This window comes from Puntigrus tetrazona, chromosome 12 (genome assembly GCF_018831695.1).
Source record: "Puntigrus tetrazona isolate hp1 chromosome 12, ASM1883169v1, whole genome shotgun sequence".
Classification (NCBI taxonomy): Eukaryota; Metazoa; Chordata; class Actinopteri; order Cypriniformes; family Cyprinidae; genus Puntigrus; species Puntigrus tetrazona.
Window position 1 is genome coordinate 2,603,948 of NC_056710.1, and position 18,243 is coordinate 2,622,190.

At 34.8% G+C, this 18,243-nt stretch overlaps 2 protein-coding genes across 5 annotated transcripts in view; one reads left to right on the plus strand and one right to left on the minus strand.

Annotated features, from left to right (window-relative positions):
- Positions 1-1,183: 1,183 nt before the first annotated feature.
- On the minus strand, positions 1,184-12,340 carry slc4a1b (solute carrier family 4 member 1b (Diego blood group)). Of its 3 annotated transcripts, XM_043253149.1 has the most exons (17): positions 12,212-12,340; positions 10,898-11,078; positions 9,771-9,906; positions 9,011-9,077; positions 8,866-8,908; positions 8,558-8,742; positions 8,119-8,329; positions 6,824-7,027; positions 5,453-5,601; positions 5,152-5,346; positions 4,345-4,593; positions 4,149-4,238; positions 3,824-3,990; positions 2,665-2,906; positions 2,398-2,567; positions 2,097-2,270; positions 1,184-1,583 (listed from the first exon to the last, which is right to left on the minus strand). In XM_043253149.1, exons 2-17 carry the CDS (start codon positions 11,064-11,066, stop codon positions 1,503-1,505), a joined length of 2,532 nt encoding a protein of 843 aa, XP_043109084.1. In that variant the 5' UTR covers positions 11,067-11,078; positions 12,212-12,340; the 3' UTR covers positions 1,184-1,502. The 3 variants fall into 3 exon arrangements, with proteins under 3 accessions (XP_043109084.1, XP_043109085.1, XP_043109086.1); XM_043253150.1 differs by lacking the exon at positions 5,152-5,346; XM_043253151.1 differs by lacking the exons at positions 10,898-11,078; positions 12,212-12,340 and having other exon boundaries at positions 9,001-9,077; positions 9,771-9,806.
- Positions 12,341-17,256: 4,916 nt separating this feature from the next.
- The window catches only part of ngfrb (nerve growth factor receptor b), a 29,082-nt gene continuing 28,095 nt past the window's right edge, over positions 17,257-18,243 (plus strand). The window contains exon 1 of one of the 2 annotated variants that reach the window (XM_043254349.1): positions 17,257-17,590. In XM_043254349.1, the coding sequence (XP_043110284.1) occupies positions 17,558-17,590 (33 nt within the window). In that variant the 5' untranslated portion in view covers positions 17,257-17,557. The remainder of the gene's footprint in view (positions 17,591-18,243) is intronic. The other variant, XM_043254348.1, reaches the window with a different exon arrangement.

The window sequence follows — 18,243 nt, forward strand, 5'->3', positions numbered from 1 at the left end:
AAGCGAAGGAACGAAAAGAATAGGGGAAAAAACAAGGTGAAAATATTTTAAATGAGCATATGAGACACACTCGCTGTATATAATGAACAGAATTGAGCTTTGTAAATACATTTAGATAAACACACATATAGAGCCCATCAAATATATAAATAAAAGCTACAAAATATCAAACACGCTGACCTAAATCTAATAAACAGACTTTTTTTTCCATTTAAAATTAATTGAGAAATAAATGAGAACATTAGGAAGGAAGTATTTCTTTTTGCTTTGTCAGTTTTAAAGTGCCTTTGTCATGCGTTTTAATTTATTATTCTTTTGCTTATTTATTTGCTATATACATTTTTAAGTTTTTAATGAAGTTTATTTATATTAGTGTTATTTATTCATACGTTTATTTGTTGTTAAGTCTTGGCAACCTATCTACAGTTTAGTCCATATGTACCCACAAAGAAAAAACCCAGTCATTGGTGATGTCCATGAGTTTGAGGCATGTGTATAAAAATGGTTTTAATTCCTAAACATTTTATATTATATTTTTGTCCCTTGATTCAATGCTTATTTCAGTATCATCTTGATACTGAAATAAGGTTTATGTCCGTTTATAATTGTATATCTGCAATAAGAAATTGATGTTTGCATGAATTATTAGTTTATCATTAATGTTAGATAATTCTGCATACGGTAAATAAAAAAAAAAATACTGGTTAAAGCTTTTTTAAATATTATTGATCATCAGAGTACCCTACCATGTGTTTCTATGTTTACAACCAGCTGTGTAATGTTACGGTATTTTCAATATATAAATAAATATATATATATATATATATATATATATATATATATATATATATATATATATATATATATATATTTCTATTAAGCAACTTTTCAACTACATGTCAACTAGCAGTCATTACAGTATTAGTCTGCTTAATAACTTCTAACAATTTATTTTGATGGGTCCACAACATAACATATGGAAACTTTGCAAGTGTATGTCATAATGTCAGCTTATTCTACTAACCCTAAACCAACCCTAACAGTCAACTCTAAGAGTTAGTAGATATATAACTGCAAATTAATGACAATTAGTTGACATGTAGTTGCAGAGTTACTTATAGTTAGTAAAAAGTAGACAATCAATACTGTCTAACTATACCTTTATATTAAGGGAGGGTAAATCTCAAGTCAAATAATTTATTAAAATATATTTCTTTATCATGCAAGAACAATATCATATCTTTGTGCTGCTTCTGTGTGCATTTTCATAACACAGTAACTAATGAATGCGAGTGCAAAAGTTACAAAAGGCACTTAAATGTACATCCAAATTTTGCATGTCATGATATGTCATCTTGGAAGAACCGTAACGGACCATTAAAAGAGCAATTAACATAGAACCCCTTCCCCAAACACACCAAAAGTTGCATTAGAGGGGGGCTGAAGTTAGGTATCATCTTGTCAGAATTTTGCACTCCAAAACGTTGATTGTGAAAAATGATTTATAATGGCATCTGTGTTTCAGAGTACACATCCACTCCTGGCTCCTCTTCAAATGTCGCCTTTGCATCATCACCGTCAAGCTGTATTGAAAATATTAGATAGAAAGGAAATTATTTAGTTATGTTAATTGATAGTTAAGCCACTTTGCATTTTTTACATATTAGTCAACTGAAAAAGGGTGAATGTATAAATGAACGAATACTACATATGCAGTATTCAGCAGGTATGCAGTATTTTTTTCATAATAATGTTACAGATCATTTCTTTTTCAATTAAATGCTGTTTTAAACTTTTTATTCATGAGAGAATCCTGAAAAAGATGTATTCCACATAAAAATTAAAGCAGCAAAAACGGTTTTCAACATTAACAATAATAAGGACCATTATTAATATTCATAATAAACTCATGCAATAAACATGAATTCCAAAGGATTATGTGACACTGAAGACTGGAGTAATGATGATGAAAAATCAGATTTGCCATCACAAGAATGAACAAAAATTAAAAATCGAATAGCTTGAAAATGCAATTGTGATAAGTTTAATGCACTTTGCAATTTTTTTTTTTTTATCTCAGTCAGTGTGCTGCTTACATATTTCATCTCTTGCTCAGTGAAAAGTCGTCCAGTCATAAACATGCGCAGAGGGATGGTGAGTATCAGGATGAACGGTAGAGCCAGGGATACAGGGCTTGATTTCACCATCCACAAGGCTGCCAGACACACCATCTGGATAGCAGTGAAAACATGCATTCTGTTGGTGCTGACCTGCAGAGGGAGACAGAGACCATTATCGACTTGTTTCGCACACAAAAAAACCATCCAACCTTAAGAATGGAACATTTACAAGATGGAAAAGTACTCCAACAGAGTGATAGAATATGTTAGAGCTTACCTTAGTAGCATAAGGTTCATTTGGGTGATACTTTTTGGGAATAAGGAGGAGCAGCATTCGGTCCCAAAGCTGAATTCCACTCAGGGATGTGATTCCCATGTAGAGGAAGATTCCAAACAGTGCTGTAATCGGAATCATTTTTAGAATGGGCTCCATGAGAATGGACAGACCTGCAAAAGGACAGACAAAGGAGATGTTCATATAGCACAAGAAAATGCAGTATGGGAGAATCATGTTTAAAGGAAGTTTAGGGGTTTTTCATCGTACCAACAAGCAAAGCCACCACTACTCCACTGACTCTCTGTTCCAGAACCTTCTCGATCTCAGGTTTTGGGCCCTTGCTCATGACTGTCAGGGCATTGGCGTGAGATACGGATCGTACAGTTGCGGCACTCAACCAAGGAATGCCAAATATGGCACTCAGACCTCCCATGCTTACCAGGATCAGAAGGTCCATGTGGAAGCCAGAACCCTTGACCATTTTTCTCTCTGGTTTACTCACAATTAGCCTTAAAAAATAAGAGATAAGGGTAACACTTAAGAATAGGTAACACTTGTTTACAATAAATTCTTAATTTGCTGGTTATTAATAGTCGGTAATGTAGTTGTTAAGTTTAGGTATTGGGTTGGATTAGGGATGTAGAATAAGGTCATATAGAATAAGGCATTAAAATATGCTAAATTAGCACTAATAAATGTCTAATATTCTAGTAAAAAGGCATGCTAATAAGCAACTAATAGGTGCAACCGTAAAATAAAAGATTTACTTAAAAATCAAATCATTATAAATAAATTGGTCACACATTATTTTAAATTTAGGTACTGGGTGGGATTAGGGATATAGAATTTGATCAAGTTCTAATAAACAGTCAATAAGTTAATAATAAGCAAGCTTATAAGCAAATAGTTAATAGTGAGAATTAGTTCCTATGCTAAAAAATGTGCAAATCTGTATTGAATAAAAAAATAATTGCAAGATATAAACACAAAAAATACTTGTGAGATATATGCAATATATTGTGAGATATATGCAACATTATGACTTTTTCTCTTAATTCCAAGTTTACAGTGTTTTTATTTCACAAGTTTTTATATCATAATTTGAATTTTACATTTCACAATATATATATTTTTTTTTTTGCAAGTTTGTATCTGCTTCTTCTCTTCAAAGAAAATAAAAAGATAAAATGTCACAGTTGTCTTTTTTATTTTTAACCCTGTGGTGAAAACAAGCTACCCCATAACTGTAAACTGTACCTAAAATATATTTTGAAAAGATATTTTTGTTGCTCTCTTAAAAGTAAAAGTTCCAAAATGGCGTTTTCATAGTAATGGCATGAATTAAAACAACTATTTTTGGTTCTGCAAACTTTTTTATGGTTCTTAAAAAAAACATGCAGTCGTTACTTCAGAAAACATCACTCACGTGGTAATCTGAGACTCTAGGAAGATGAGGATGAAGACCAACATAGCTGGGACAACAGAGGCAAACATCATCCATATGGGGAAGGGCTTGTGTTCACCCATAGGGTTGATTAACCATCCCCGCATCTTAGGGTTGGACACCTGGAGACCCTTAGGCACCACCAGTTTCTGTCAGACATGTCAAAGGTCAGAGAGGTCAAGACAGTAACTTCATGATTTGATCTGAATTGGTATTCTAAAAGTGTCATCTTTAACAGCAGCCCAGGAATTATCATCTAAAATTTAAATAAGCACTTCCTATTAGAATTTAATTTTTACAAGCATACCTGAGTGTATGTATCCTCAATATTGATATCGATAGCCACCATAAGGAAAATTGCAATAGGAACGCCAAAGTCACCAAGCAATCGTCGAATCTATGCGTCAAACATCAGTTCTTTACATTAATGGAACTGTGCTATAAACTGTGAATAAAGTGCTATAAAGTCGATTTGTAACGTTTTGATCGAAGTGTCTATTCACCTTGCCTGGCAGGAATTTGCCGTTCTTGAACATGCGTAGGTAGTATGCGATAGAGAAACAGCCAAACATGAGGCACATGGAGAGAAGAGCTGTGTTGGGGTAAGGCTGGTGCGTGATGGACCTCACGACAGACATATTGCCTGTAGCATTGTCCAGTAATCTCTGATAGCTGACGACTGAGTGCCAAGGGTCCTCAGCTGTAGTGTTCAAATGCTCATAATTCAGGATTAGAGGGTGTTCCTTGAAAACCTGGAATGTAGAGCGAAAAGTTGATTATAATACAATATTATAGTATATTAAGTACCATAACAACTACCTTACGAGTCAAATATATATGTATATTTAAATAAACCAAGGCTGTATTTTTTTTTCTCTTACTAGAATTTTGTAGAAATTGCTTGTCCATGTAAACTCATTGCTGGGTAGCTGCTATAGTGTTCTGAGTGGTTACAAATTGCTAGGTGGTTATCAGCAGCCTAAAGCAAAAGAGCCAAATTGCTGGTCCAATTGGAGGCTAATTTGCCTTAGCACCATCAATTACTGTTATTTTGTATTAGCGGGATTACCATTGGAAAAAATATTACATATATTTTAATAAGAAAATTAAATGATATTCTTCAAGGTTGTCTGCATTTTGCACGTGATAACATGGTCCCTGTTTCTGGTTAACAACTAAATTGAAAGAAAAAAAAAACCCAGCAGCAGCACATATGAAGTCAAAGGAAGTCAAATACAGCTGCATGAATGGTTGCATGTTAAAGACCTAATAGAATGCATATTAAAATGGCAAATAAATAAAGAGTTTACCCTGCCAAGTTTGGCAAAAGTCTCATAGATAAAGATGAGGGAGATGAGGATGGAGAAGATCTCTTGAGTGAAGCGGGAAATGAAGCGGACCAGGAAGCTGCCTTCAAAAGCAACAATGACCACAACAATGACCACCAGCCAAGCGCCAACCCACACTCGGCCTACGATGTACTCAATCTCCTGAGACTTACAGAACTTCAGCCAGGAGGAAAAGCATGATGAGAGATTTTAAATGAACTGACCAGCAAATAAACAAGACGGATGACCTATTGGAAAGATGTTAAAAAAGAGAAACACTAACATTAAAAAAAGCCTCTTCAAACACCAGGAGTGGCCCAGAAAAGCCGATAACTAGTACAGGTTGGGCAGCGATCAGGCAGAAGATAATGCCCAGCACTGAAGTGGAGATCATCAGCTCTGAAACACCCATCATGTTGTCCACCTTATCAGCTGTTGAGAGAGCCAAACAAAAATAGAGGATTTTTAATATAAGTTTTGTAGATTTGTGTCGCTCACGCTCTCCAGCCTTGTTAAGAAAGCCAACAAGAATCTGAATGAATGAATAAATAAACACGTTTATTTGAATCTCTTGTTCAGCAGAATGCATTTGTGCCATATTTTATATCTTTGAAATTCATGTAAAACAAGTAATTACGTTTGAATTCTAGACATTTAACAAAGTTTATTTGTTTGGCATATTTTAAAGGATTTTTTTGTTGTTCTAGCTGTAATTATTTAGATATTTTAGTTTTTGTATAGTCTGATGTTCTGTGTTTTGAATTTGAAAATTCTGTAATCGGTGTTCTGAGTTTATTTATCTGGTAACTTAAAGCTGTAATCTTTAATTTGATCAAATTATTGAAAACGTGAATTCCAGTGCTTTAGTTTTGTATGAAATGTAATGTGTGAGATGTAAAAAGCAAAACATTTAATATACATCAACCGTTTTACAATAGAAATGTCAAACACCAAACAGTAAAAATCCAGTAATGCAAATAATCTGTTTTGAACTGAAAATGATATCTAGACATGCAACAAAACAATTTTTATAAGCAATATGTATTTTTAAACAGCAGGTGTTTTTATTGCACTGTTTGGTCAAGCTGCAAAAATTATTCTAATAAAGATTATAATACGGCCTAATTTTTGTATCTGAATCTCTAAAAAACTAAAAAACTAATTTTACTGCTAAACCTTTTAACAAATATTTGCTATATTTGCAAAAGTGTCATTTCATTGAAATGTGAATAATTTCAATTGAATTGAAATACTTGGGTTATTTTTCTAGCTTCATAAAGAAACATGGAAGAAAACAGGTGCTGTACAGATCACACGATTCAATGGAGAATTATTAGAAATCTTATTCTGTGTAAATAACATGTTCTCTTAATATCAGTTCTCACTCTTTTGAGGTGTGCTGCTCCGGTCATGTTACGCTAGACCAAATCGCTTCATTCCAACTGAAATTATTTGTTGGAATGGACAAAAAAAAATCCATTTGCAATACATGTGTATCTGTGAAAAAATGTGTACAGTACAGTAAAAAACTATTTTCTGTCTTTTCTTTCAGCCAGACAGTGAACTCTCAGTCCTAAAGATCACATCAAGGGAAACAAATGAGATTTGTGTACAGCGTGAACGAAGCCTTCTTTAGGCTAAACCGTAGGCTTACCTAGGAGACCTCCGAAGGTGATGGCCGGTGAGAGAGCAGCAAAGTAGATGAAGATGATGGCAGCAACAACTTGAGCGTTGAGAGCGTCAGTGATATCACTGACATAGTACTGATAGCGTCTCTTCATGTCTCTAATCATGCCACCGAATGGAACACCAGTACGTGCTAGTGGATCTTCTGGAGGTGGTCCTGAGGATTTTGAAGCTGTGAGAAGAAGAATTATAGCTTTAGATGCCTGTGCCTCGCTCTTATTTTCCTGAAATAAACCCCAACAGTGAAGGAAATTGTATCAACCTGAAGGGGGTTACTTCGTGAAAATGACTTACAATATTAATATGAGCATTTTATTGTATTGCTTTCATTAAGAAACTATCAGACAAACAAAAAAGGAAAACTGGTTTCCTAGGAGTTTTATAGTGTAGTGTCTTTATACAAAAATACTTGAATGTTGCAGCATGAAATCATCTAGTATGTTTTTATTCTGTGTGAAAATTAGCTAAGTTAGATTTGTGCACACATTTCGTTTACATTTTCTTTTCATTTTTGTACTGTAAGCGTAAACAGTGCCCAGCTATGATCAATAATTGAATTAATATTGAAATTGATTTGATATTTAATACTCCTGAATCACAAGGGCAATACTTCTGCCATTTTTTTTTTCCTGAAATCTGCTTTTCCAAACTTGTCCTAGCTTATAGGTCCAATTTACACAAAGATAAAAATTTACAATCTAAATACAGGCATGCCAAAAAAAGATCTTGTTCCATTGAATCCATTGTCAGATATGATACAATTAAATTATTGGTTGTGGCTTTGTCTGTTGACAATATTCACAGTCCTACATCTAAAAAGCCAATAATAATAATAACTCCATATTAATAGCCATAATAATAAATAACCATAAAAGCCATAATAATAATAATAATTCCAAATTAAAAACCAATTTTTATTCATATCAAAGAAACTCTCTAGCCATTTATTTCAGGAAGATAAAATTCACTACTTGTATACTTAATACTTAAATAATATACAATTATTTTGCAGTTTAGTTTCAGCTTAGACCCCTCATCTGCGTTTTTTAATTATTATTAATGACTTTTGTTAATTAACACATTTATCATTGTGAAATTTGTGTTTGCCGGGAAGCACTTGAGTTCTTAAACTTCTATTCAGTTGTTAACTGGAAATAGTGATCTAATGCATGTGCAGTAAAAGACCTCCTCCAAGTATATTCGCTCATACAGTTATTATACACTTTATAGATTAAGCATGTGTTGTACTGTATGTGTCCTTACGCTTGCGAGGTTTGACATCCAGGCGCAGTTTGGGGTCCGATGGACGGAGTCTCTCTTGCAGTAGTTTCTTCTGGAAGGGGATGAGTGACGTTAGCATGGACTCATCCTGAATCTCAGTGGGTGGAATCACAATGCAGCAGTCCATGAAGTCTCCCAAAGCATCAGTCAGCTCCCGGTCACTCTGAGCCTGGAAAGCTGCCTGGTTAAATACCTGTGAAAGACCAAAAACTTTATCATAAGTTAGGCTGAAATTGTTTCGTAGCATCGTAGCATGCACTAGAACATGAAAAATGAATATGGTTGCATATAAACAAGAGGCGTATAAATTAAGGGAGGAGTTTGCGTAGATCTCTTTTTAATTTATGCAAAAAAAACCTAAATATAAAAAGGTAAGGGTCGCAGTGATGGCAGGTTTGGCTCTTCCTGTCTGTTTTCTTACTTTGTCAGCAAGTAGTGCTGCCATTGCTCGGCCACACTCATGATAGTCCATGTCAGTTGTGGTTGGGCCAATCAGGATGAAGATGAATCGCACAGGTACAGGAGTTTCCAGCGCAGACTCCAGCACCACAGCATCCCGTAGACGCACGAATGCTATCGTGGGCCTCTCGAGGAACTCCAGAGCACCTTACACACAGACCGGCACATTACAGTGAGAAGAAATGCTAATAGAAACTCGTGAAAATAAAACCTTTTAACGTAAATTATATAATCGGTGCCGCCATTAAAATATTAAAATGTTATACTCACCTACAAGCACCATCGAGGCCTCTGCGGTACCAGTTGTGTCGCTCTATATAGGCAAAAAATTCCGTATATTTTATTACTAAAACTTTGTAGAAGATCTTGCCAAAATTAGACTCAGAACAGGTAAAACAAGAAAACCTGTGTTTACTTTCTCTGTGACAGAGAATTTTTCCATTTCCATGCCTGAAGTCAGAGGCTGGGTCTCCACAGACTGGCTGGAAAGACAGAAAGAAATAAAATACACGTTTTTTTTTAACGTGAACTAGCTTTTCAGCTAAAGAAACTGCAAAAAATGTGGGACTTTTGGTAATGTTACGCTGGTATATAAAAGTCTTCTTGTATTTCATAGGCTACTTGACAATAGTAGTGTAACTAGACCTGACCTTGAAAAATTAACCGTGGTTATTATAGTTAAACCATGATAACCGCAAATTAACCATGGTGTTGCTACACCATCCATAGTTTAAACATATGTAGTCAACGGAGTGACAGGCTTGCTTGACATCAGGGCGATGAAGGCTTTATAAAAAATGGAAATATTTTCTAACATTTACAGGGACAGAAACGTAAACGGAAATCAGGTTTCAAATGCTTTAAACAGCACCTGCATTTGATTTAATTTGAATGGCATAACATATGATAAAACACAATTTAAGCTTGCCCTATTTTCTGATTCAGACGCAACATTTGTATATCGATATGCAACATGTAAACGGTAAGCCTATTGTACATTGCGGGGAGAAATTTTGTAGTTTAAAGTTTTTACATTACATTAGCCTGCTCAGGCAAGTTCTGCACACGCAATAGTTAAAACAATGCTGCCTAATTTGCTCTATACACTGGTAAAACATTTCAATCACGTCCACCTTGAATCATGCATGTATCAAAATGTGTGGTGTGTTTAGTACCTCTGTTTGTGCATTAATGCTTGAAGAACCTTATCTCTGTCCCCTGGTTGAATGTCCTTTTTGCTAACCAGGGCATCCACAACCTTCTCAATAACACCGGAAAGCGTCTTCTCCTCTCGGTCCAGCATTATTAAACCTAATCCAAAATAAATAAATAAATACAATTCAATAAAAAAAAGAAAGAAAGAAATGAAACAAAATAGACAGGAAGGGAAAAGAAAGGAAGAGGGCTCGGACTGAGCTTGAGCTTTACTGCAGCAAACATAAACACTAAGGACGCAGCTGTAGAGCTCAGGTTGAGCTTGTTTTTTTCGTGACACTGACTATCTATTACCATCTCTGAGCATGTTTAGTGAAGGTACATTTTTGCTCACATTCCACACTTGCTAATATCCATGCTAACCATTTCGCAACTGGACTGCGACTTTCAGTAACAAGTCAATTCCAAACACACTCACACACACATACATAATTCATAATAGAATGAAACACATACATAAAGAATGAAGAACATCTTTAATATAAAAGTTTGGGGTCAGTAAGGTTGTTTTTATTTCTTTCTTTCTTTATTTTTTTTAAGAAAAAGCAATGCACAGATTTGGTCAAAAGTGATTGCTACAAAAAATCTTCTTCAGATTGTTGTTTAGATCTTTATCAAAGAACTTATAGCTGATTTTGATGTTGATAACTGATGACAATAAATGAGCCCGAAAAAATCAGCTTGTGTTTGAATGATTTCTGAAAATGCTGAAAATTCACCTTTGCTATTACATAAATAAATTACACTTTCACATATAGTTCTTATAAACTGATATAATATTTAACAGTATTACAGTTTTTACAGCATCGAATAATTACAGCTCTTGTTAGAATAATAGATTCAGAAGCAGCCTTAAATAGCCTTACCAACCCAATATATTTCCATGGCAGAGAATATAAAAATGCCCAATAATATATTATAACTAATAATATATAAATATCTATTAAGCATTGTGCGCTGTAACGTACAAAGGTAATGTTATGTAATGTCTGGCAGTCTAAGTGCTTCTGCACAGTCTTTATGGTCTACTGAAAGCAAGTCTGAGCTGATGTTTGACCCCATAATGACCTTGCAGGCATTCCCTCACCCGTGTTCATTGTCCTGCGTATCTGCACCAGGCTCTTGAAGGTGAGGTAGGAGATGTGGGACGGGCCCCAGCGTCCCGCTTCGACATCATAGGTCTCCTCGTAGCCCGCCCATCTGCCCATCTCCTGCCAATAGCTCTGCTGGTTTGGGTTCTTCCCCGACTCATTCATATTTACATACGCCTGAACACAGATAACAACAAACTATTACTATAAACAGTAATTAGATATGTGTATTTTGATGGTTCACACGATCATATCAAGTAGAAATTGATTCTGTAGGTAACAACCGCATATTACAGCAAGATGTCATCTGTAAGATCTTTAAGTGTCCTTCTTGCTCTACTGGGTGTTATAGTTCAAAGCAGAGATGTAGACAATTTAAACATGACGGCTGGACCTCTGGTGTGACCATGTGTGCGTTTCCTGTCCAGTGATGACTGATAAATTAAAGCTCATGTTTACCCTTCAAACACCAGGAGTGTGAGTGGCACAAGACAGAATGCAAATGTGGAAACTTATCAGTGAGCGTGTCTGCGTGATTATGTGTGTTATATTAATCAAGTCCTGCCAAAGTATTCATGAGAATCATGGTAAACTTTGCAGAATTGAAATACTTAACCTGACCTCTGTTGTTAAAGGTTTAACTTTATGTTGGTGTTGTACCTCTTGAATGATAAATTTAGCCACTAAATCTGGTGTTTGTGTGTATATATGTGTGTGTGTGTGTGTGTGTTTGTCTGTTTTGGGGTTAGATTGCTTTGACCCTTGTATACATGATAATTATGTAAATAAAGTAAATTGAAATAATGCATGCTTATGCAATAAGTTGTGTTATTATTTATGTACTGAAAACTCAAGCAACAATCATTTATATAATCATTTCTGATAGTTGCATAGTTTTATGGCAATTATAAGTTTAGTTTTGTATTCACCTAATGTATATTGTATTCAATTCTCAGCATCCAATGAAAATTCATTGTAAAGTGAAATTATGGCGTTTCAACGTTTAATTATCTAATGTGAATATATATATATATATATATATATATATGTGTGTGTGTGTGTGTGTGTGTGTGTGTATATATATATATATATATATGTACAGTATATGTATATGTATATGTATGTATGTATATATATATACATATATATATATATATATATATATATATATATATATATATATATATATATATATACACACACAAACATATACAAACAGTAAAAAATGGTTTAAAATAAATTAAAACTTGACACAAAGCAAAACAACTAAATTAGAATTTAGCAGCAACAGTGAAACTAATTACACTTACCTTATATCTTCAATAAATGACCCAAATTTTCAAGCAATATTCTCCGTCACAGCCCCTCACAAAAGTGTGCAGACCTTTATAAAGTCTGTGTACACCTGCAGATATCAGACACACCTCTACGCACACACATGGTTAAAAATGCCTGAAGACACTGCTCTAAATAGCTCAGGCACACACAGTGATTCCACAAAAAGTACTTGAAAATGAAATGCCATTGCACTAGAAAACAAAAATATAATGTTGTTTTTAAAGATCAAAATATACATTTATTTATCTTTTTTTTTGCAGAATGATGTGCACACATGAAACTATTTAGCAAAAATAAGATTGTTGCAAATGTTGGGTTTTACACTACAAAAAAATTACAAAAAGTGATTTTTTACAGTTGTGAAACTTTTTCTTTCTTATTTTCATAGTAACATTCTACTTTTTTAATACTGGCTGCATATACAATTGCAGATACATCTGACTTTAAACACATTAAAGTATTAAAATGTATCCATATCTCCTCTTTTCTTTCTCACATACACACACACACACACACACACACATACACATCCAAGACGATGTGTTCTTGGAGTCACCCATAATATTGATGCAGTAAACAGTATGCCTTGATAACTGTGGGCTTGTTGGAAAGATTCTGTGTGTGTGTTCTCTGTATCTTATCATAATTATACAGTCAGTGTCACCTATACACACACACACACACTAGTGACACTAGTCCTCTCACCTTCAACATCTCTTTGAACAAAGCACTGCTTGAGAAACATTCTTCTTTCCTTCTCCGCATTACTCACATCTCATATTGTTCTCCATTCAGGTTCACAGGGTCAAAACTTAGGTCATAGCATGATCTGTCTGCATTAATGTTTTTATCAAAATGCAATAAAATAGAAATATATGTGCAAAATTGTGCATTTCTAGAATACACATGGTATTAATAATATATAATGCATAATATAATATAAATGCATAAAGAGTGAATCTTGATCTTTTATCAATTCTACACAGCTGTTTTAACACATTTCCTGTTCTTGTTATAGTTACTTTCAGCCTCACCCCGAATTAGTCTAAAACAGAATCTGAAAGAAAAGAGTAAATGTCCCATTAGATAACTTTGGCATCTTAAAAGCATTTACTCAGCACAGAAAAAAACTAAAACTGCAACCAGGGAGGAAAGAATATTGCAGTGCAGGAAGACAAATGTTCTTAGACACCCTTGGATCAAATTTAGCATATACAGAGTAGAAAAAGAACCTGAGAAATGAAAACAAATGTCTTCTGGTTTTTGTCATGCATTGGTTTTGTTGTCTTTACACTTACGACTATGACGGTTTTGTACATAATGGCAACAGATGTTGCATAGATACTGTACGAAAGCAAAACAGGACCAATGGGCCCCCTGGGTAAAAGGCCCTTTTGATTTGATTGTCTACAGAAAACACTAAATAGCAAAAAAACATCATCACAGCACATCTGTTTTTAACATATTTCACTGAAAAGAAAAACAAATTGGTGAGAAAAACTCAAATGATATGTTCTTGTAACACATACTACATCTTTGTCTTACAGCTTCGAATTAGAGTCATTTTACCAGTGTGTTCTGACATCATTAAAAAAGAAATAATCAGATAAAAATATGAATTTCTTGATTGATTTATTAATATTTATTTTCTTAATATTTTAGTGCATGCAATTGTCTTGAACTTGCTATGGAAATTACCGTAAACTTGACAGCTTGAGTTCACTAATTTGTTCCCATGTTTTTTTTCGGAAGATTTGTGGTCTCTGTTATTTTCCCTCAATAAGAACTATCCTCTCTGGAATAAAAATGTGGTACATTTCCTTTTCCATTTGCTTTGTTGTGTTTGGATAGTTCTGCTTGTTCTGTGAATTATGGTAAAATGCTGAATGATGGTGTGCAGTTTGTCAGTCCTTCAGTAGTTGTTTCCGGGTGCTCTGCGAGATTTGTTGACCCTGTTGGCTTTCGCAGCGGTTCCCAGACATAGACATGTCAGGGGTGAGCCCATCTGACTCCATTTGTGGTTGAAACCTCACAATTTGACGATATTTCACAAAACATAAATCAAAACCGTAAGTCGTATGTAGGAATTGCATGTCTTTGCATGAACAAAATATTAAACCAAGTGTCATTTATTTGAAAGGAGACTGAACATGTTTCCTAAATGCAGAAAATAAATTTATTTGAATTGAATAGAAACACATAGAAAACTGTGGGCATATACAGTAGGCAAAAGTCCCAGTAGCTTGAGTAGACCTTAAGGTAAGTTATTGATCCTCACTGTCGACTGCAATGCTGTGAACTGAAGAGATCTGAGGAAGTCCCTCACAATGCCATAGGAAAACCTTTTAGTCTAAATGGTTCAATTAGGAATGTTTAACATCAGAAGAACCTATCTGTTTCTTTGTAGTGATACAAGGTTCTTAAGATTAGAAAAAGGTAAGAAAGAGACTGTTCTGTAAAGAATGGTTCTATGTAGTTCTTCTATGGAATCGTTGTAAAGAACCTTTTAAGCTCCTTTATTTTTAAGAGTGTATCTGTGCAGAAGGGAAGTGAAATCCTAAAGCAGGACATTAGCAGTTTCATATTTTATAATTATGGAAAATGGAAAGCTATTCTCTTAGCATCAGTCACAAGTTAACACACTCACAGAGATAAGAGTGATGATCTCTTTCTCACAGTTGCTGGTCTGTGGCTTGACCAAAGATTCATTTTAAATGCATTTTCAACATATCTGTTTTATAAATATAGTACAAGTTCGTTTGCAAACGATGTTGTCCTCCAAACTAAATCCAAAAGCATCATATTTTTGTAATAGCTGTTTATGAATGGCAAAAAGCTGGAAGATAATTCAATACAACAAAATCACATTGGAATACTTTCGGACAAGAATCTTCTTGGTTTTTGTTATGCCAGGCACCTTAGCTTGAAGTGTTAGCCTTGTGGACACATTAGCCTAGGGCTGTGTATTGTTAATAGTTAATTTAGTTTTACTGAATTTATTACGTGAGCATAGGAGAGCATAAGTCTAAGTGGACGTCCGTGACATGCGGAGTCCCACAAGGCTCAATTCTTGACCCGCTCTTGTTTACCCTGTATATGCTCCCACTAAGTCAAATAATGACAAAGCACCAAATTGCCTATCACAGCTATGCAGATGATACCCAGACTTATCTTTTAAATGATCATAGCTCCGCTGACTCCCTCTTCAAATGCGTTGATGTAATTAACAGCTGGATGTGCCAAAACTTTCCTTAGTTAGTCATTGCATTTGGAAACAAAGTTTAAGTCCTAAGGTGAATGCATACCTTGAGTCTAGGAGTCAAACAACTAAAAATCAAGTCAATAATCAAGTCAACTCAAAACCCATCTGTTTTACTGTGCATTTATTGAATAGGCACTCTGTTATGTCCTAACTGGTTGCACTGTATTTTATATTTTTATTTTCATTTCAAGTACATTTTTAAAGTTATTTTTAAACATTTTTATTGCTGAGTTTTTAAAATTGTGATTCTATTATTATTTTATATCCTTTTATGTAAAGTACTTTGAATTAATAAAATTGCCTTACTCTGAACCATCCAATCATAATTTTAATAATGGAGCAAGAGCTTCCCAGAGCTCTCTGTCAAGCCTGCCCACACTAGTTTCGCACACTTCCACCCCAGCGGCCTGGGCCCCAGAGAAACATCTCACGGATACATCAGCTCTGACCACATGAGCTCCTTTTCTCAGCTGCTTTGGTCACAGAGATTTAGAGCTGCTCCAGAAATGCCCATGAATGGCTCCTGACATCAAAGTGCCTGACATCTTAAAATACCCATTTAAGAGCATTGCTGGTTCCAGAGGTTCTTTACACTGTTACTAAAGGTTCATGGTTTATCCACCTTTTTATTCAATATGGAAGTAAGCCTATGGGTGAGGCTTCCGGTTTGTTAGATGCTATAGGTAAATAATGAGGAGAATAACAATGTGCAGTAAACTGTTTTCACTACAAACTAGTGCGTTCAACATTAAAATAACATAATAAGACACAAGATCAAGCATCAAAAGCTGGACGTGGATGAGACAGGAAGCTAGACTCATAGAATTTACAAATGGCGGTGTCCATTTTTACATCAAGAAAAAGGTGGATAGAGCTGCCCTTTACCCAGAGCTTCTGGTCATGGCCTGAAGAGTCCTGCTACAGCAACCCCTGAAAACCAACAACAGAGTTTCCTGACATGTGCATCATGTCTACCACATGATGGTGCAGAGATTCATACTACACTGCCAAAAAAGCTTCAGCAATGGCTTTACTTGCATTTCTTGTCATAGCCTCAGCCAGAGCTTGGTGTCCAAGGCTCCTTCAGTCCCTGGACACCTCTCTCAGTTAACATCTCTGTTCTGCAGCTAATATTTTTGGCCACTTGGATGTTTCTGTCTTGAGTGCAATTTCAATAGGCTGTCGCGAGTGAGGGAAAAAAAAGTTACAATTGTATCTTTAAGTGTCCAAACTTTGTGGACAGGTGTACTTTATGGAAAACAGACCCGACCTGAACATCTATAAAGTGCGCGCGCGCCCTCTAGCGGAAAAACTTTAGCTTGAGGACGAGGAATCGTCGATGTTACTTATTACATGGTTACAGTTTAATGTTTTGTGAAAGCCTAATGCGTCGTAAACTGTCAATTGACTGTCAAATGATTTATGAGCCTCTTACGGCGTTGCTACATACTTTATAATAAGTGCATTATTTATCCTACACAGCAGCCACACTACAAGTCCAAATGATGACAAAAAGTTTAAATCCATTTTTAAACGCCATGCTTACAATAAATGCAGAAATACGCGTTTTTCTCGCGCACCAACGCCAAACGTATTCGTGACTAGACGCGTTTCCTTCGATATCGCCTGAATATTTGTTTAGAGTTGGATGAGGATGGGAGGGGAAACTCTGAACTGACATATGAGAGAGAGAGAGAGAGAGAGAGAGAGAGAGAGAGAGAGAGAGAGAGAGAGAGAGAGAGGAGGTGAATCTTTCTCGTTTCAAAAGCTGTATCAGTGGACACGCGCACTTGCACAGAATTCAGTTGCGTCTAGCATATGAAGAGACTCATCACACCACAAGCATCAGAAGAATTAATCTGGAAAAACCGCACGTTTGCTCAATAATGCTACGCTCTCACTTGTGAAACTTCAACGGACACGCATGAGGATCAGAGCGATTTCTGGCTTTGAGTCTGCGAAGGAACTATGATGCTCAACTTATTATTTAAGAGCGCATGTAAAAAGTGAACTATCCATCCGCATTCTACTTCATTCGGGACGCCCTTCATCCAGCATGCTCACTGTGACAGTAGTGTTTCTTCTCGTGGTGAGTACACAGTCTCAGCATGCAGTTCAAGTACTTTTTCTTACTTTTGTCACACTTGTGAAAGCAAAACATCATTGGTATATAAGGCAATCAGTGAATACAGACTTGAAGTATTTATTTACCTGTTTGATTGTCTGTTTTATTAATTTGTTAATTCATAATTAATTAATTAAGTCCAAAATTAAGTCCAAAATGAGAATTTTAATCATTTTCATATCATGTTTTTATTGTTTCAAATGCATCAAAACATATATACATAATATGTATACATATGTAAACACACACACACACACACACACACACATATATATATATATATATATATATATATATATATATATATATATATATATATATATATATATATATACACACATGATATACATGATAACATGATTTATGTACATTTTTAAGTGATCTGTTTTTGCAAATACTCTTTGTATACAGATGCATCACAGCACGATTTAAATAATAATAATAATATTATAGTTTATTACTTTTTATAATTAGTATAATAATTAAATAAAATCGGTATAATCAAATAATGCATTACAATGCATGATCACAATATCATATATTGTAATAAATTAATTCAGGCATGTCGTGATGCTTTATAATTGTTTATGAAAACTTTAAATACATCATGAAGTGTA

Bases quoted from the DNA above. Each gene is read 5' to 3' on its own strand.
- slc4a1b (XM_043253149.1), bottom strand. From the start codon at position 11,066: ATGAATGAGTCGGGGAAGAACCCAAACCAGCAGAGCTATTGGCAGGAG. The intron at 9,907-10,897 runs GTGAGGGAATGC...ATTTTGGATTAG, and splicing joins ACGCAGGACAATGAACACGG to GTTTAATAATGCTGGACCGA. The intron at 5,602-6,823 runs GTAAGCCTACGG...CTCTCTCAACAG, and splicing joins CACCTTCGGAGGTCTCCTAG to CTGATAAGGTGGACAACATG.